This window comes from Macaca mulatta, chromosome 1, assembly GCF_049350105.2.
Source record: "Macaca mulatta isolate MMU2019108-1 chromosome 1, T2T-MMU8v2.0, whole genome shotgun sequence".
Classification (NCBI taxonomy): Eukaryota; Metazoa; Chordata; class Mammalia; order Primates; family Cercopithecidae; genus Macaca; species Macaca mulatta.
Genome location: NC_133406.1, coordinates 115,646,070 through 115,666,529, shown reverse-complemented (window position 1 = coordinate 115,666,529; position 20,460 = coordinate 115,646,070). Strand labels below are relative to the sequence as shown.

Sequence of the window (20,460 nt, the reverse complement as noted above, 5' to 3'; positions counted from 1 at the left end):
TGGGATTACAGGCGTGAGCCACTGCGCCCGGCCTATTAGATCTTAACAAAGGTACTATGGCCATTTAAAAAAAAAAAAAAAAAAAAAAAAAAAGCCTTATTTTTTAGAGCTATACATTAAAATATTTAGGGGAAAAATATCATGATGTCTACAATTAATAAACAATTCAGAAAATAAAAGGAAAAAAAATCCCCCAAAATATTAGCATGTAAAAATAAGCTCCTTTTTGAAAAGGTATCTGCACTCCCATGTTTATTGCTGCACAGTACACAATAGGCAAAACATGGAATCAATGTAAGTGACCATCAACAGATTAATGAATAAAGAAGATGTGGTGGCTCGGCACAGTGGCTCATGAGGTCAGGAGTTTGAGACCAGCCTGACCAACATGGTGAAACCCCGTCTCTACTAAAAAATACAAAAAAATTAACCGGGCGTGGTGGCGCGTGCCTGTAATCCCAGCTACTCGGGAGGCTGAGGCAGAAGAATCTCTTTAACCGGGGAGGCGGAGGTTGTGGTGAGCTGAGATTGCGCCACCAACCTTCAGCCTGGGCAACACAGCAAGACTCCTTCTCAAAAAAAAAAAAAAAAAAAAAAGGGTGTGGTATATATACTCAGTGGAATATTACAGACGTAAGAAAGAAAGAAATTCTGTCATGCAGGAACATGGTTAGAACTGGAGATCATTAACGTTAAGTGAAGTAAGCCAAGCATAAAAAGACAAATATCACATGTTCCCACTCATATGTGGGAGATAAAAGAAAGTAGATCTCATGAAGAGAGAGTAGAATGGTGGTTACCAGAGGCTGGGAAGAGCAGGGGAGCAGGGAGTTGAAGAGAAGCTGACCAATGGGTACAAATACATGGTCTGAAAGAAGAAATAAGACTTAGGGCTAGACAGATCAGTAGGGTGACTATAGTTTACGATAACCTGTTGTACATTTCAAAATAGCTAGAAGAGAATAATTTGAATGTTTCCAGCATAAAGAAACACATATTTAGAATGATAAATATTCCAAGTACATAGATTTAATTTTTACAGATTATATGAATGTATTAGATTATCACATGCATCCCTAAACCATGTACACCTAATTATGCATCAAATTTTTTTTTTTTTTAAAGCTACTTTTGGGCTGAGCACGGTGGCTCATGCCTGTAATCCCAGCACTTTGGGAGGCTGAGGCGGGTGGATCACGAGGTCAGGAGTTTGAGACCAGCCTGGCCAACATGGTAAAACCCCGTCTCTACTAAAAATACAAAATCCCAGCACTTTGGGAGGCTGACGCAGGTATATTATTTAAGTCTAGGAGTTTGAGACCAGCCTGAACAACATGGCAAAACCCCATTTCTACTAAAAATAAACAAAAAAAAATTAACTGGGCATGGTGTCACATGCATGTAATCCCAGAAACTTGGGAGAGTGAGGCACAATAATTGCTTGAATCTGGAAGGTGCAGGTTACAGTGAGCCAAGATCGCACCACTGCACTCCAGCCTAGGTGACAGAGCAACTGTCTCAAAAAACAAAAGACAAACAAACAAAAAAACAAAAAGGCTGGGCTCGGTGGCTCACGCCAGTAATGACAGCTTTGAGAGGCCAAGCTTGAGCTCAATAAATTGAGACCAGCCTGGGCAGCATGGCAAAACTCCATCTCTACAACCCCCCTCACCGCCCCCCCAAAAAAACCCCAAAATTAGCTGGGCATGGTGGCATGTGCCTGTAGTACCAGCTATTGAGGAGGCTGAGTTGGGAGGATCATCTTAGCCTGGGAAGTGGAGGTTGCAGTGAGCCAAGACTGTGCCACTGCACTCCAGCTTGGCTAACAGAGCGAGACCCTGTCTCAAAAAACAAACAAACAAACAAACAAACAAAAAAACTACTTTCATGCCAGATCTGTCAAGGGTGCAAAAAAGGAAGTGACAAAAGACTGCAATAATAAAATTGAAATCACTAAGGAAAGGTGATTTTGCTAAGTATAAAATTTTGTCATAAGAGACTCAAAAATTTAGTCACGGAAACCAACAGAAAAAAGATCAATGAGGGTCTACATTGTTTCTTTTCCAGAAGGAAAAGCTTATCTTCCCTCTGTGGAATTTTATTATTTGTGGAATTTCGGAGTAACAAAACCCACCCGCCATAATATGCGTAAAAATGAGTTAGGTACCCAGCCTGGGTAACACAGCAAGACCCTGTCTCTACCTCCAAGAAAAGGAATAAATTAGCTGGGTGTGGGGGCGCACACCTACAGTCCCAGCTACTAAGGAGGCTGAGGTGGGAGGATTGCTTGAGTCCAGGGGTTTGAGGCTGCAGTGAACTATGATTGCATCACTGCACCCCAGCCTGGGTGGCAGAGCAAGACCCTATTGTCTCAAAAAACTGGTGTTTTCGCTGAGAGGTATGGATGAGTTACTCTGGCTTCACACAACTGACAGTGAAGAATCTTGAGTCCTATTCTAGACCAAGCTGGCTACCCTGGCACTACACTGCAGTATCACCACTGATTTTTTTTTTTTGAGACAGTCTTGCTCTGTTATCCAAGGTGGAGTGCAGTGGCATGATCATGGCTCACTCTAGCCTTGACCTACTGGGTTCAAGCAATCCTCCCACCTCTACCTCCTGAGTAGCTAGGACCACAGGCATGCGCCACCACACCCAGCTAAGTTTTGTATTTTTTTTTTTTTTTTTGTAGAACCGGGGTTTCTCCATGCTGCCCAGGCTAGTTTTGAACTCCTAAGCTCAATCTGCCTGCCTCGGCCTCTCAAAGCGCTGAAATTACAGGCCTGAACCACTGCACCTGGCCCGGTTGATTCTAATATACATTCTACTCCCAAATGATTAGTCCAAAGTTCCACTGTCTAATATGGTGGCACCAGCAACATGTATCTAGTGAACACTTAACGTGGTAAGCTCGAATCCAATTTAGATTTGTATTTGAAAAAAGAATGACAAATATCTCATTAATTTTAAATTTTGAGTTCATGTTGAAATATTTTTAATATACTGAATAAAATATGCTGTTAAAATTAATTTTGCCTATTTTTTTAAACTTTACAGTAGACCCCCTTTGCCAATGGGAAATATATGTTCCAAGACCTCCAGTGCATACACGAAACCTCAGATAGTAGTGAACCCTATACATACCACGTTTTTTCATATATACATATATATATACACACCTATGATAAAGTTTAATTTATAAATTAGGCAAAGAGATTAACAATAAAAAATATATTATATATAAAGGACAATTATAACAATACACTGTAATAAAAGTTATGTGAACGTAGTCTCTCAATAATCTTACTGTACTGCACTCACCTAGTTTTGGACTGTGATTGACTGAGACTAACTAAAATTGAGGATAAGGGAGCACTACTGTATTTAAAGTGAAAAAAATTAAAATTACCCATGAAGCTTGCATATTTCTACTGCTTAGTGTTAGTGTAAGCCATTAATGTCAATTCCATTTCCCTTGCCAATAAATAGTCAAAGAGATATAGAAGGAAAGCAATTCTCATTCATAAGAAAACAGATTCAAGAAAGAAAGATGCGAAGATAAGGTCTCCTCTTTGTCTAACAATTTTTTGTCTGGACGCAGTGCCTGACACTTACAGTCACCCTGCTATGAGCCAGAGACAAGAGAATTAGTGAAAAACAGCAGAGCAGTCAAGTTCTAGGCTGAAGCATCCGTTTCTGTATCTCTCAGTTAAATGATACAAAATATATTCTAATTATTTTCTTTTGTTTTGAGATAGAGACTCGCTCTTTCATCCAGGATGGAGTGCAGTGGTGTAATCTCAGCTCACTGCAACCTCCATCTCCTGGGATCAAGTGATTCTCGTGCCTCAGCCTCCTGAGCAGTTAGGATTATCGGCGTGCACCACCACACCCAGCGAATTTTTGTATTTTTAGTAGAGATGGGCTTTTGCCATGTTGGCCATGCTGGTCTCCCCTGGCCTCAACTGATCCACCCACCTAATCCTCCCAAAGTGCTGGGATTACAGGTGTGGGCCACCACACCCAGTCTTTGTTGTTTAATTCATTTTTAGTTAAGGATTTTCATTTGCAGCAAATGCTTCCAGATAATATGCATATGTCTTTTATGCTTTTGATCATGCTGTTTTCAATCACCTAAAAGCTTTTCTTACTACTTTCCATCCGTCTAAACCTTTCTTAAATTTAAGCACAACTTTCTTGGAACCTAACCACAAGGATTTTTTCCCTTCTCTGAACTATTTTGCCTATCAATGATATCTTAAAAATGTCTATGTTTATAATATACTAACTTGTTCTCACATTTTCCTATATTTACATAATTTTTGTCTTTACAACAAAACTGGAAATCTCGTAAAGGACATCAGAAGTATTCTCAACACTGGGCTTAAATCCTCACAATGTCTCCTTAGTAGAGGTGTATTTAGAGGTGTGTGCTCATAAGCAAGTGACTTAATTTCTTTGAGCTTATGTTCAGCCTACATCTATCTATAAAATGTAGTGTAGAAAACATTCCAGCTCAACTTATATTTCATTGAAAGCACTGTCTTTTTTTTTTTTCTTTTTTTTTTGAAAGTACTGTCTTAATGATAAAGTACTTAATAATATTAATCTTTTTTTTTTTTTTTTTTGGGAGATGGAGTTTTGCTCGTTGCCCAGACTGGAGTGCAATGGCATGATCTCAGCTCTCTGCAACCTCTGCCTCCCGGGTTCAAGCGATTCTCCTGCCTCTGCCTCCCGAGGAGCTGGGATTACAGAAGCGCCCACCACCATGCCCAGCTAATTTTTATATTTTTAGTAGAGATGGGGTTTCGCCATGTTGGCTGGGCTGAATTCCTGACCTCAGGTGATCCGCCCACCTCAGCCTACCGAAGTGTTGGGATTACAGGTGTTAGCCACCGTGCCTGGACATATTTTCTTTTTTTTTTTTTTTTTTTTTTTTTTTGAGATGGAGTCTTGCTCAGTCGCCCAGGCTAGAAAGCAGTGGCGCAATCTCAGCTCACTGCAAGCTCCGCCTCCCAGGTTCATGCCATTCTCCTGCCTCAGCCTCCCAAGTAGCTGGGACTACAGGTGCCTGCCGCCATGCCCGGCTAATTTTTTACATTTTTAGTAGAGACGGGGTTTCACCGTGTTAGTCAGGATGGTCTCGATCTCCTGTCCTCGTTATCCGCCTGCCTCAGCCTCCCAAAGTGTTGGGATTACAGGCATGAGCCACTGCGCCCGGCCCATATTATCTTTTATCCTACTTAATTTCTTTGAGCTTATGTCCAGCCTACATCTATAAAATGTACAGTGTAAAAACACTCCAGCTCATCTTATATTTCATTGAAAGCAATGTCTTCATGATAAAGTACTTCATAATATTATCTTCTATCCTACATAAAACCTATCAGGGTATTAACTAAAGTGGATGAGCAAATAGATGACTGTTCCTTCTATAAAGAGACCTAAGAAATAAATTCATTACGTTTGTTTTTCTACAGTGGTTCTGAATCAAGGCCCCTAATAATTCAGGATCTAAGACTGAACTCAATCCATGCTCGAACAAAATAAAAGTCAGGCTTGTAAAAAAAAAAACAAGGTGAATAAAGTAAAGAACTGGCTACAAATATGAAAAGTACTTCCTCTACACTGTTACCCACATGTAAATAAATATAATGGGCTCCCCCCAGCGCCATTCAATGAGTGAACGGCAAGGTATATTCCCCTAGAGTTTAAGAGTTTCCAAACTTACTAGTAGATTCATAGGGACTATGAACATTTTCCAAGTGGCACTGAAGCTGGAAGGGAGTGGAAAACTGGCGGTAACAGTGCTGACAGATAGTATGACCATCTACCTCACCGTTCTGCTGATCAAGTTCTACATGGTGTTTCATATGGTTCATGAATCTGTAATAAAGTACAAAGAGAAAGTACAGAAAACATAAAAAATCAGTAGCCTTTTAGAAATATAATGGTAAAATCACAGAACAAACATTATCTACTCCCCTCCATTCCCCAAACTTCCTGTTTGGGATATCCTTTTCTGAGCCCAGAAAAATATTGAGTTCTTGAAACTAAGAGAGTTCTGTGAAAGGAGATGTACTGGTTTCCTTTACTCGATCCAGTGACCTTTTGTTTAATACCACAATATCTCCTTCTATAGTCCTAGTTACTGATTTAAAGATAACCCCAGCAAGATTGTATAGTAGTTAGGTCCATTCTCCAAAGAGAAAGACTTAAAATATATAAGAAAATGTAAGTCTTCTCTTGTCCAAAGTAACCTCCAAGGCTCTTCAACACTTACCGAATATTGTTTTTTAGTCTTTTGGTACAATGTGGGCATCGGAAAGATGTGGCGACCTTAGGGAAATTTGTGAGCTGGGCTACTTTGCCACCATCCCGTCCATAGTAGAAGTCATCTACAAGCATAATGAGTTTGGTCTGGACGGCATCACCCACGTTCTCATTTGGCTCTGGTACTTTGGTAGGTGGTGACAGAGCAGGAATAGGTGTAGAAGAGGGTGTGGAAGCAACAGGAGCTGTCTTCTCAGGGGATGGGGGCTTTGCTGCTGATGGGACACTGGGTTCTGAATCCAGGGACTTTCCTTTCTTCTGGTATTCAACCATTTCGGGGCAACAGTACTACAAAGAAAGACATCTGATCATTCTGGTTATCCTGGGGGCTAGAATGTGCTAACTCCTTAACTTCACTACCATTCCTTGTTAACGGTTTGGTTTCAGGTATTCTCATTCAGCTTTCACCCTTCAGTCTTTTAGTGTTTCCAAGTTTCACTCCTTTTCTAGAGTATATCCACAGCCGTACACCACCCAAACACCATACTTTGTACTTCTCCCTCCTGCCTGTCTTAGGTCCCTTAATCATTAGTATAACTCGGCTCTGAGCTCCCTGGCAAAAAACATTTTCCAACCTTTTTGTCTGGACTAATACCAAAAAATGAAAAGCTAAAAAATAGAAATAAGAGCTCCTGATTCATCCAATGATACAATTAACAGAAAATGAACTGAGGCCAATATGGTTTGAGTCCTTATTACCTATAAACCTGTTCTTCTGTGTGGTTTCAAAATCTACCATGCTAAGAAAGTAAGATCACATATGTTCTGATCTATATGAGGGTCTTTAAATGTATCCCATCACATTCCAAAGTACATAGCTCTTTTAAAAACAGACCAAGAGAAACAGTAACCCTCTAAAAAGCTTCTGTCATTTTAGAGCCCCTACTTCACAAGCTTCCAATATTAATGAAGGTAAATGGCAGAAGCCACTTAAGCTGGATCACAGGTGATATCACTTACACACATGTGACCTCTCAAAGCTTCAGTAACACGAAATTGAGCATTACACCGTGGACATATTTTCCGTCCACCATCCTGGAGGTCAAATACTGGGATGGAAGAGGTCACTGAAAGAAGTGAGAAGAATTGATAAGATTAATACAATGACACCGGAAAAAGATTACTAACCTTTTGGGAAAAGGTCAAACACTCCCTGAGAAATATATAAAACGATAAGCAAGCATGAGAGATCACTATGGTTTTTTGTTTGTTTTTGTTTTTTTTTGAGACAGGGTCTCTCAGTCTGCTGCCCAGGCTGGAGTGCAGTGGCACGACCACAGCTCACTGCAGCCTTGACCTCCCTGGGCTCAAGATCACTATGTTTGAGGCACGTTCCTTTTACTGTTCTAACTCTATGCCAGGGGTCAGCAAACCACAGCTCGCAGATCAAATCCAGCCCAGCTGCCAGTTTCTGTTTGGCCCATAACCTAAGAATAATTTGTATGTGATTTTTTTGTTAAGGTTTTTGTTTTTGTTTTTTCAATCTTGCAGAACTGAAGTTATATCCAATAAAAAACTCTCCCCTCGCCTCCAACCCGGCAACCACCATTCAACTTTGTCTCTATGAATCTGACTACTCTAGGTACCTCAAGTAAGTGGAATCATATAGTAATTGTCCTTTTGTGACTAGCCTATTTCACTTTAGTATAATGTCCTCAAGGTTCAACCATGTTGTAGCACTGTTGTAGCAGAATTTCCTTTCTTTTTTTTTTTTTTTGAGAGGGAGTCTCGCTTTGTCGCCCAGGCTGGAGTGCAGTGGCACGATCTCGGTTCACTGCAACCTGCAACTCTCGGGTTCAAGTGATTCTCCTGCCTCAACTTCCCGAGTAGCTGGGATTACAGGCACGTGCCACTACGCTCGGCTAATTTTTGTGTTTTTTTTTTTTTTTTTTGGGAGGGAGTCTCACTCTGTCGCCCAGGCTGGAGTGCAGTGGCGCGATCTTGGCTCACTGCAAGCTCCGCCTCCCGGGTTTACGCCATTCTCCTGCCTCAGCCTCCCGAGTAGCTGGGACTACAGGGGCCCGCCACCGCGCCCGGCTAGTTTTTTGTATTTTTTAGTAGAGACGGGGTTTCATCGTTTTAGCCAGGATGGTCTCGATCTCCTGACCTCATGATCCGCCCGTCTCGGCCTCCCAAAGTGCTGGGATTACAGGCTTGAGCCACCCCGCCTGGCCTCAGAATTTCCTTTCTTAAGCCTGAACAATATACCATTGTATGTGAATACCACATTTTATTCATGCCTTTATCAGTTGATGGACCTCTGTGTTGCTTTCACTTTTCAGCTATTGTGAATAATGTTGCAATGAGCATAGGCGTACAAATACCTGTTCTAAACCCTGCTTTCAATTCTTTTGGGTATAGAACCAGAAGTGGAATTCCTGGAGCATACAATTCTATCATTTTTAACTTTTTGAGGAATCATCACACTGTTTCCAAAGTGGCTGTATCATTTTACATTTCCACCAACAGTGCGTAAGGGTTCTGCTTTCTCCACATCCTCAACAATATTTGTTATTTTCCGGTTCTTTGCTAATAGCCATCCTAATGGGGGTGAGACGGTACCTCATTGTGGTTTTGATTTGCATTTCCGTAATGATTAATAACGCCAAGCACCTTTTCATGAGCTTATTAGCTCTAACTTTCTTTGGAGAAAGCTCTGTTCAGTCCTTTGCCTACCTTTTTTTTTTTTGAGATGGGGTCTTGCTCTGTCGCCCAGGCTGCAGTGCAGTGGCACGATCTCGCTCACCACAACCTCTGCCTTCCAGGTTCAAGCAATTCTCCCATTTCAGCCTCCTGAGTAGCTGGGAATACAGGCACCAACACTGTGCCTGGCTAATTTTTGTATTTTTAGTAGAGACAGGGTTTCACCATATTGGTCAGGCTGGTCTTGAACTCCTGACCTCGTGATCCACTTGCCTCAGCCTCTCAAAGTGCTGGGATTACAGGCATAAACCACTGCGCCCAGCCAATCCTTTGCCTATTTTGTTTGTTTGTTTGTTTTTTTGAGACGGAGTCTCGCTCTCACCCAGGCTGGAGTGCAGTGGCGCCATCTCGGCTCACTGCAAGCTCCACCTCCTGGGTTCATGCCATTCTCCTGCCTCAGCCTTCCGAGTAGCTGGGACCACAGGCGCCCGCCACCACGCCCGGCTATTTTTTTGTATTTTTTTTTTTTTTTGAGACAGAGTCTCGCTCTGTCACCCAGGCTGGAGTGCAGTGGCCGGATCTCAGCTCACTGCAAGCTCTGCCTCCCGGGTTCACGCCATTCTCCTGCCTCAGCCTCCCGAGTAGCTGGGACTACAGGCGCCTGCCACCTCGCCCAGCTAAGTTTTTGTATTTTTAGTAGAGGCGGGGTTTCACTGTGTTAACCAGGATGGTCTCGATCTCCTGACCTCATGATCCGCCCGTCTCGGCCTCCCAAAGTGCTGGGATTACAGGCTTGAGCCACCGCGCCCGGCCATTTTTTTGTATTTTTAGTAGAGCTGGGGTTTCACCGGGATGGTCTCAATCTCCTGACCTCGTGATCCGCCCACCTTGGCCTCCCAAAGTGCTGGGATTACAGGCGTGAGCCACAGCGCCCGGCCTCCTTTGCCTATTTTTAAAAAAGGTTGTTTGGGAGTTTTTTTGATACTGAACTGTAGGAATTCTCTATATATTCTGGATGTTAACCCCTTATTAGATACATAATTCGCAAATATTTTCTCCCATTCTGTGGCTTCCCTTTTCACTGCGTTGATAATGTCCTTTGATGCACAAAAGTTTTAAATTTTGATATAATTTAATTTACCCATTTTTTTCTTTTCTTGCCTATGCTTTTGGTGTCATATCCAAGAAATAGTAATCATTGTCAAATCCAGTATCATGAAGCTTTTTGTCCTATGAGTTTTCTAAGAGTCTTATAGTTTTAGTTCATTTAGGTCTTTGATCCATTTTGAGTTAATTTTTGTATTAAGAGTAAGGTAAGGTTCAACTTCATTTTTTTGGACACGGATATCTAGTTTTCCCAACAACTTTTTTTTAAAGGTTTTTACCTTTTTTTGAGACAGGGTCTCATTCTGTTGCAGTGGCATGATCACGGCTCACTGCAGGCTCAACCTTCTGGGTTCAAGCCATCCTCTCACCTCAGACTCCTGAGTAGCGAGGACTGCAGACATACACCACCACACCTGGCTAATTTTTCTCTTTTTTTTGTAGAGAAGGGATCTCACCATGTTGCCCAGGCTGGTCTCAAACTCCTAGGCTCAAGTGATCCTCCCGCCTTGGCCTCCCATAATGCTGGGATTAGATGTGAGCCACTGCATCTTGCGGCTTTTATTTTTAAAAGGTTGAAATAAAAGAATAAAATTTTTCGACACATGAAAATTTTATGAAACTTAAATTTCAGTCCATAAATAGTTTTTAGTGGAGCACAGCCATGCTCATTCGTTTATGTACCTGTGGCTGCTTCCACAACACAACAGCACAGCTAACAGCTGCAACAGAGGCTACATATCGTGCACAAAGCCTCCAAATTTACTACTAGACCCTTTACAGAAAACATTTGCCGACCCCTGCTCTAGACCATCGAAAACCCTCATGCTCATATTCTCAACCTGAAGATCTCTCTACCAAATCCCAACTTCAAAACCTTGTTTAGAAATCCATCTCTTCCATGAAGTTATCTTTCATTATCTCACCAATCTCTTGATCAATTTCATTAATCCCCAAAGCACAATTACACATAGAATTTCTTAGAGCTGATTCGTTACACTTTTTATAAGTGACTTTCTCCTTACTAAAGTTTCTGTAAGAACAAACTACAGCAGCTATATTTTATTTTATTTCTGTATTTCTGAGTATAGAGCTCTGATACAACGAACACTTTATTAATGTTTTTGAATGACTGGCTGCTCAGGGTCTTTCAGGTTATTGTACCTTTCATTGATGACTCAGGTCCGCTGGTTCTTTGAGAGCCATGAGCAGAGCTGTTGTTGGACACCACCACTGGCCCAGCACTCTGGCCCAGGGAAGGGATTGTGTTAAGGGTATTCACCAATTTGGCCACTTCATTGCTATTTTCACCTGTAACGCCAGGTCGCTTCACAGTGACAAAGCTGGCAATGCTCACTGCAGGTGGAGAGGGGAAGGAGGGAGCTACGGTGACCAAGTGATAATCATCTGTTCTCCACCCACCATCCCATCCTAGCTCTGCCATCTCCTCTTCCCAAGCCTTACCTAGCTTGGGATTCGTGGTCTGGTTTGACTGGCCAGGAGACTGAACAGCTAGTTGCCCCAGTGAGGTTGGCTGTGTGGCAGTGGGAGTGGTGGAAGTGCTGGGAGTGGACTTGGTCTGCTGGGACTGGGACTGTGGGACGGTGCTTCGAATGGTAAGAGTGGCCGGGATGACGGTGGTGAAGGTGTTGGTGGTGGGCCTCACAGGCATTGTGGAGCCTGGCCTCACAGGGGTCATCTGGGAGAACACTTGTGGAACTCCAACTGTCGGCTTAACAAACTGGGTACCTGGGGCTTTAAAAGAGAGATAAAGTACCAGATCTTGGTCAGTGAGCTCACCTATAAAACATTCTCCCTGCCTTTACTGGAAAGATTATTTCCCCAAACTGATGGATGATCATCAGAAGTTTCCAAGAGTAGTATAGATTCTAAAGACTAAGAAAGCACAAGGTGTCTATATTGACAAAATAAATTAGCCTGGGTAGCCTAAAAACATTTAGTTAAGACTCCCATCAACTCCTCCTGAAACACCTTACCACACTGCCTTTTTATTAATTCTAAGAATACAATTAGTAGCTCGACCTCGGTACTGGCAATATGGGTGTGTATAGGCCAAATGGCAAACCTGGTCCTGAAAAAAGAAATCAGTCTTTCTCAGAGTACTAAAGGAGTCTTCCGTCCTTTCCTATCAACTCAGAAGACAGACTATGTCATTCTACTAGGATGTCCCAAAGGAGAATGTCTACTGGCTCAACTGTAGACGATTCCACTGAAAAAAATAAAGAAATACCAGGGTAAGCTGGTCAAACTGAGGGCTAAAAACCCCTGTGGGCTATGAGAACAAAAAATAAAACCTTAGGGAGACAAGCTACAGAGGTACCCTTACAAATAGCTAAATTAAGATATTCTTTTTTGGTCTGAATTGTAGTAAACTTATACATGCTAAATAGAGCAATGGAAAATTCTAAGATTTTAAAAAATTATCCTTCTCAGAATCTTAAAAAACAAAAAAACTATCTAGCAGAATCTTAAAAAAAAACACAAAAAAACTATCTAGTCATTGACAGTATTTATCCATAAAGGGAATGGTCATTTGTTTATATCTAAAATCCATGCTATAAAATTAAAACAAAGTTTATAATCCCACCGTGCAAATGAGGAGATGTGTAAGGAATGAATTTGTGAGTTTGCATTAATAACATTTCTCCAGGATAACAAACTTAATAGCTGACTAAATACCAGTTACAGAAAAATGACTATAAACTCTGTTTTACTACTTCATGAAGGGTGGTGAAAAGCTAAACAGAAATAAATAAAACCACCACCCTGGCCAAACAGATTTTTAAAAATTGGGCTTAAATCATTAAGATTTTTATATTTTCTTTAAATATACTTACTAAATGACTTAGGATATGTAGAACAACAAAAACAAATCTTCTGGATGCCGGTTTACTCCAAATGGATAGACATTTTTCCTTACCTGGAACTAGTGTAATTGGTCTAACCGTTTGGCCTTGCTGTACGTTCAGCACAATCCCAACCTGATTCATTGCATTTTGTACAGGCCGGACATTCCTTACAGGAAATCCCTGTATTAAAAAGCAAAATGATCTTTAACATGGAGACCAACTAATACTAACAAACATTGCAGTATGACCTATATCCAAAAAAATTCCCATACTCTTACTTAATGGTTCTCTCTCTAGAATTATAGCTTTTAAACGACTGAGATGGAAAAGTTTAGGAAATTCTGGCAAACTTTTGAGTAACAAAATATCAAAACTAGAGAACAAGCTTTGGTACACATGAGCAAAAATGAAAACCTATTCCCTGACTTAAGAGAGCATCGGTTTAAAAAACCTCATCAACACATTGGCTCCCTGAAGTGCTAAATGAAGAGAAGCGGGGGTGGGGGAGCGGGGGGAAGAGCAATGTTCACTGGAGTGATTCAACATACCAACAATCCTAAGAAATTGTTCCCAAAGTCTACTTCAAAGGCCACAAACCTTTGGCAAATTCATAAGAATTTACAACTCAGGAAGCCACAGGCAGAGAAGCATTTGCCTTTAGAATCAGGCTTTCAGAATTAGGCTTTCAACTTCAATTCAACACATTATATATCAAATAAGTCATCTTCCTTGTCTCCCAAAGGTCTCCATGAACTCCACCAATTACATATATACATCTCCAAAAGTTAACTAACTCATCCCATGGGAAGAGGAGCAGTCCAAGCAAAGGGTGAAAAGCCGCAAGAGCCAAGCATTAAGGCTTCCTAATCCAAGCTTTCCCACTAATTTCTCTCTAGATTTTAATCAAATCACTTAATAAACTTCTAAGGGGTTTAAAGAAGATATTACCCAGCCATGCTATCTAAGCTGGGCTTTCCACAGTCAACATCAAATTGCAGAACAGTAAATGAGAAAGCCAGGTCAAGAGACAAGACTTAAACACTTCTAATGATGCCAAAGACCCTAAGTCAGAGCTTTCAGAGGTTCATAGTCTTTCTCTCCTCTAGCAACCTTGGAATTCAGAGTCCTACTCACCTGTGTAGTGATAAATATTGGTTGTGAGGCCACAGGGGAACTAGTCACATGATTGGCATTCTGCATGACCTGAACAGGCCTCAATACCGGTTGAGTAACCATTGTGCCCAGACCTGGGGCTGGATTCTGGGTCAGGATGAGTGGCTGTCCACCTTGCTGGACCAAAGGATTGCCAGCTAAAGGGCAAAGGAAGAAAAAAAAAAAAAAAAAGGAACGTTAGAAACAATGTTAAACCCACTTTATTTTATTTTATCTGATTTACTTTACTTTATTTTATCTGATACAGGGTCTCACTCTGTCACCCACGCTGGAGTGCAGTGGCACAGTCATGGCTCACTGCAGCCTCAACTTCCTGGGCTCAGGCGATTCTTCCACTTCAGCCTCCCAAGTACAAATCCATATTTTATTAGAAACAGAAATGGTGTCCTATATGCCAAAATATTCAAGACTGCCACTCATCTCAGGTTTAATGTGACCAAATTCACCAAAAAATTAAGCTTCACCCAAATCTACAACTAACAGAAAAACAGATGGGTAGGGGAGGTTCACTAACACTTTACCCGTATGTCTTAACTGGGGATGAAAGACACATTAGAGTTCTATGTGGCTAGTACCCTGACTCTCATGATTTAAGTGACCACATATAATCTCCTCCACCAAAGCAGCAGAATAAAATATGTTAAGTCTTTTTTCCATATTTTAACTAGGTAAAGCCTGTTTTATTAGAATATAATTTGTTAGCTAATCCCCCTTAATTTTTTAAAAAGAATATTCATCAACAAACATTAATTCAGCAAGTACACAGAATCTAAAGAATGGTTTCTCTTCCTAGTGAGTTAAATCTGAGAAATGCAAGATTCTTTAAGCAATCACTGGGAACCCAGAGACTGACAGGCTACCTACTGTAGCCTTTCTCTTTATGTCATCAGGGCTGATAAACAGAAGACCTGGACAAAAACTAACCCACACCAAGTAAAAATGACATGATTTCAGAAGATAATGATTCATTCATGAATAAATATTAATAAACTGGGCTATTTATTATTGAAATATCTTAAATTCCTTTCATTTGCGAGACAATTTTATAAATATTTTTAAGTCCCCTATTGCATGACATTTGGTGAAAAAGCCAATACTAAGTTTCCTGATTTACAAAGAATACTCAAAACCAGATAAAAAATTTCAGAGCACCAATATACCTAAGCTAAAGAGTCAAGCAGGCCAGGCATGGTGGCTCACGCCTGTAATCTCAGCACTTTGGGAGGCCAAGGCAGGCAATCACTTGAGGTCAGGAGCTCAAGACCAGCCTGGCCAACATGGCAAAACTCCGTCTCTACTAAAAATTAGCCAGGCATGGTGGCATATACCTGTAATTCCATCTACTTGGGAAGCTGAGGCAGGAGAATTGCTTGAACCAGGGAGGCGGAGGTTGCAGTGAGCCAACATAGTGCCACTGCACTCCAGCCTGGGCGACAGAGCAAGGCTTTGTTTCAAAACAACAACAACAAGAAGAAACAAAAAACCAAAGAGTCAAGCAAAATATGGCCTCAACTTCTTACCCAAAATCACCAGAATGGGATGGGCCCCTCTGAAATGTATGTTCTACCTGGCAGGTTATATCACCACAGTTAACTACAAAGCTAGACCACCAAAGGAATAGGCATGTAGGTGGCTACTAATGGGCCAACAGTGGCTTATCTCATACTCTCTCAGAAACTGAGAGCTCATCAGTAGACTAGACCCTCAGTTACTGAGCCAGAAGACTAGTGATTGTAGAGGCAGATAGATAAATAAAACAGAAAATTCCAGCAAGTTCTATCCATGTTAAACTATACTGGCAAGTTATCGATGGTGGGTTTTTTAATTTTTTAAATGTTTTATTATGGAGAAGTCAAAACATACATAAAAAGAGAACACTACAGTGAACCCCGACGTAACCACCACCCTGCTTCAATAATTATCAATGTATGGCAAGTCTTATTTCTTCTATACCTTCTACATACTTAATAGTTCCCATATCACTTTAAAACAAGTTCTAGATCATATCATCTATAAGTATTTCAAAATGTACCTCCTACATAAGAACTTCAAAAAAAGATAAAAGAATCATACCAACATAACTCCTGAACATTATAATAATTATTCAATATCAAATACCCAGTCAAAATTCAAATTTACTTGTTTGTATTTTTTAAAGAATTTGTCTGAATCCAGTTACAAAATGTTTGCAAAGTGCAACTGATGAACATAAGTCAAGTCTTTTAATCTACAGGTTCCCCAACCATCTGTTTCTATCCTTTTGAAATTTATGGTTGAAAAATACTGACTAAGCAAAAGTCTATATTTTCTAGTCATTATTTTAACTGCTAGGACAAAAGAAAATAAATTATCTCTTATTTATCCTAATTCTAAAAATTCTTAAGGTAATTACTAGCTGAACATCCCAATTAAATACAAGAAGGGAAAGATGGAGGCTTTTTTCATTTCTGTGAAATCAATCAGCATTAGCAAGTCTCTTAAAGACAGACGAGGTTTCTACCAAACCTGTAAATACCATTATAAAGAATTTTAACAGCATTTTCTGCAAATATTTTCTCTTGTATCAGAGTCAAGTTTAAATTTTGGTGGATTGTTAGAATTTTTCCAAAAAGGCCGGGCAAGGTGGCTCACGCCTGTAATCCCAGCACTTTGGGAGGAGGAGGTGGGTGGATCACCTGAGGTCAGGAGTTTGAGACCAGCCTGACCAACATGGAGAAACCCTGTCTCTACTAAAAATAACAAAATTAGCCAGGAGTAGTGGCGCATGCCTGTAATCCCAGCTACTCAGGAGGCTGAGGCAGGAGAATTGCTTGAACCTTGGAGGCAGAGGTTGCGTTGAGCCGAGATTGCGCCACTGCACTCCAGTCTGAGCAATAAGAGTGAAACTCCATCTCAAAAAAAAAAGAAAAAAAAGAAAAAAAAGAAATTTTCCAAAAATATGGTACAACGAAAAAGTGGTTTTCTAAGACCAGATTAGATTCACAATACAATGGAAAGCAAAAGCCAGTCTATGGAAAGTCACACTGGGTAAATTATACTTATTTAGAAGCATTTTAATGATTTCTGCAATCTTATTAAATCTTTGCTCAAAGGAATTCTGCCAATTCAAGTGTCTTACAAGGTTCTATTTCCAGAGGATGAAACAGGCTATCAGAATTCTGGTGCTTTAAAAAAAAAAAAAAAAAAAAAAAAAAGCCTTTAAAAGGATTATCCAGCCTAGAGCAGTGGTAAGCACCTGTAGTCCAGCTATTCGAGAGACTGAAGCAGGTGGAACACTTGAGCCCAGGAGTTTTGAGTCCGGCCTGGACAACACAGTGAGACTCCCATCTCAAAAACAAAACAAGGCCAGGCGTGGTGGCTCACACCTACAATGTCAGCACTTCGGGAGGCCAAGGCAGGCGGATCACTTGAGGTCAAGAGTTTGTGACCAGCCTGGCCATCATGGTGAAACCCCATCTCTACTAAAAATACAAAAGTTAGTTGGGCATGGTGGCACATGCCTGTAATCCCAGCTACTTGAGTGACTGAGGCATGGCAATTGCTTGAACCCAGGCGGTGGAGGCTTCAGTGAGCCAAGATTGTGCCATTGCACTCCAATCTGGGCAACAGTGTGAGTGTCAGTCTCAAAAATAAAAAATGAAAAATAGCCAGGCGTGGTGGTGTGCACCTGTAGTCCCAGCTACTTGGGGGGCCGAGGTGGGAGGATCGTTTGATACTGGGAGTTGGAGGGTGCAATGAGCCAGCCATGTTCGTGCCACTACTGTACTCCAGCCTGGGTGACAAAGTGAGACCCTATCTCGAACAAAACAAAGAAAACCTAACAAACAAATGAAACAAAACAATCCACCTCGCTGACAATGAATTCCAAGAGTTTTCTTCTGTACTTCAGACGTCATATGGTATCAAGCACATTATTTTTTGAGATGGAGTCTCACTCTGTCACCAGGCTGGAGTGCAGTGGCGCGATCTCAGCTCACTGTAAGCTCCATCTCCCGGGTTCAAACGATTCCCCTGCCTCAGCCTCCCGAGTAGCTGGGACTACAGGCCCAGCTAATTTTTTGTATTTTAGTAGAGATGGGGTTTCACCATGTTGGCCAGGATGGTCTCAATCTCCTGACCTTGTGATCTGCCTGCCTTGCACATTATTAATTTAAAAAAAAAAAAATTAAAGAATTATGCAACTAACTTTCTCTCTCTAAGTTTGCTCTCTCTTGATTTTTTTCCTTCATTTTTTTTTTTTCTTCACAAGGAGTTTTGCTCTGTCACCCAGGCTGGAATGGTGCAATCTCAGCTCCCTGCAACCTCTGCCTCCCAGGTTCAAAGGATTCTCCTGCCTCAGCTTCCCTAATAGCTGGGATTGCAGGCATGTGCCACCACACCTGGATAATTTTGTATGTCTAGCTTCTTTCTCAGCATTATGTTTTCAAGGTTCATCTATGTTATAGAATGTATCAGTATTTCATTCCTTTTTATGGGCCAATAATATTCCATTGTGTATATATACATTTTGTTTATCCATTAATTGATGGACACAGGTTGTTTTTACTTTTAGCTATAACAAATGATACTGCTATGAATATTAGTGCACAAGTTCTTATGTGAACATACATTTTCCATTCTCTTGGGTATACAGCTAGGAGTAGAACTGCTGGGTCATATGGTAACTCTATGTGTAACTTTTCGAGGGCCAAGTGAGGTGGCTCATATCTGTAATCTTAGCACCTTGGGAGGCCAAGAGAGGCAGATTACTTGAGGTCAGGAGTTTGAGACCAGCCTAGCCAACATGGTGACATACTGTCTCTGCTAAAAATACAAAAGTTAGCCGGGTGTGGTGGCAGGCACCTGTAGTCCCAGCTACTCCGGAGACTGAGGCATGAGAATCGTTTCAACTTGGGAGGCAGAGGCTGCAGTGAGCTGAGATCGCGCCACTGTACTCCAGCCTGGGTAACAAAGCAGGCTGGTGTGCAGACTCCGTCTCAAAAAAAAAAAAAGTAATACATGCCACAAACACCTTCCAGTTTGTGGTTTGTCTTCTCAGGGTTTTTTTTTTTTTTAATCACATCTTTTTTTTTTTTTTTTTTTTTTTGAGACGGAGTCTCGCTGTGTCCCCCAGGCTAGAGTGCAATGGCGCGATCTCGGCTCACTGCAAGCTCCGCCTCCCGGGATCCCGCCATTCTCCTGCCTCAGCCTTCTGAGTAGCTGGGACTACAGGCGCCCGCCATCGCGCCCGGCTAATTTTTTTGTATTTTTAGTAGAGACGGGGTTTCACCGTGTTAGCCAGGATGGTCTCGATCTCCTGACCTTGTGATCCGCCCGCCTCGGCCTCCCAAAGTGCTGGGATTACAGGCGTGAGCCACCGCGCCCGGCTTTTTAAATCACATCTTTAATGTAGTTCTATTTATCAATTTTACCCTTTATGGTTAGCTCTGTTTTTGTATTTGGTTTAAGAAATCTTTCTCTCTTCTGAGATCACACATTTTTTATTTTATTTTAAATTTCTAAACTTTCTAAAGCACACTAAGTGAAACAATACTGAATTGTTTAAAAGTTATTCTCATTTGCTGGCTGGGAGCAGTGTCTCACGCCTGTAATTCCAACACTTTGGGAAGCCATGGTGGGTGGATCACTTGAGGTCAGGAAATTAGAGACAAGCCTAGCCAACATAGTGAAACCCCGTCTCTACTAAAAATACAGAAATTAGCCGAGCATGGTGGCGCATGCCTATAATCCCAGCTACTAAGGTGGGTGAGGCATGAGAATCGCTTGAACCTGGAAGACGGCGGTTGCAGTGAGTCGAGATTGTGCCACTGTACTCCAGCCTGGGTGATGGAGTGAGACTCTGTCTCAAAAAAAAACAAATGTTATTCTTATTTGCTATGTTACTAATGTAGTAAGCAGATAATACACCAATACAATTAAACTGAAGGCTTAAAGGGAAACTGGGTTGTAAGAGGCAATATTTCTCATTCGCTTTATTCTGAAGCCATATCCTTAAAGTTGGACTAGCATTTCAAGAGTTCCTAGGCTGGGCGCGGTGGCTCACGCCTGCAATCCCAGCACTTTGGAAGGCCGAGGTGGGCAAATTACCTGAGGTCAGGAGTTCGAGATCAGCCTGGTCAACACTGTGAAATCCCATCTCTACTAAAAACACAAAAAACTTAGCTAGGCATGGTGGCGCATGCCTGTAATCACAGCTATTCAGGAGGCTGAGGCAAGAGAATTACTTGAACCCAGCAAGTGGAGGTTGCAGTGGGCCGAGATCACGCCACTGTACTCCAGCCTGAGTGACAAAGGGAGACTCCGTCTCAAGAAAACAAAAAACAAGAGTATCTGATGA

At 41.4% G+C, this 20,460-nt stretch overlaps 1 protein-coding gene across 28 annotated transcripts in view; it reads right to left on the bottom strand.

Annotated features, from left to right (window-relative positions):
• The window catches only part of POGZ (pogo transposable element derived with ZNF domain), a 56,457-nt gene that overhangs the window by 15,211 nt on the left and 20,786 nt on the right, over nucleotides 1-20,460 (bottom strand). For 16 of the 28 annotated variants that reach the window (XM_077947134.1, XM_077947120.1, XM_077947195.1 and 13 more), the window contains 7 exons: nucleotides 14,085-14,260; nucleotides 13,022-13,130; nucleotides 11,545-11,835; nucleotides 11,245-11,463; nucleotides 7,294-7,400; nucleotides 6,284-6,621; nucleotides 5,732-5,886 (listed from right to left, as the gene is read on the bottom strand). In XM_077947134.1, coding sequence (XP_077803260.1) covers nucleotides 5,732-5,886; nucleotides 6,284-6,621; nucleotides 7,294-7,400; nucleotides 11,245-11,463; nucleotides 11,545-11,835; nucleotides 13,022-13,130; nucleotides 14,085-14,260 — 1,395 coding nt within the window. The remainder of the gene's footprint in view (nucleotides 1-5,731; nucleotides 5,887-6,283; nucleotides 6,622-7,293; nucleotides 7,401-11,244; nucleotides 11,464-11,544; nucleotides 11,836-13,021; nucleotides 13,131-14,084; nucleotides 14,261-20,460) is intronic. The other 12 variants (XM_077947185.1, XM_077947232.1, XM_028829016.2 and 9 more) reach the window with 2 other exon arrangements.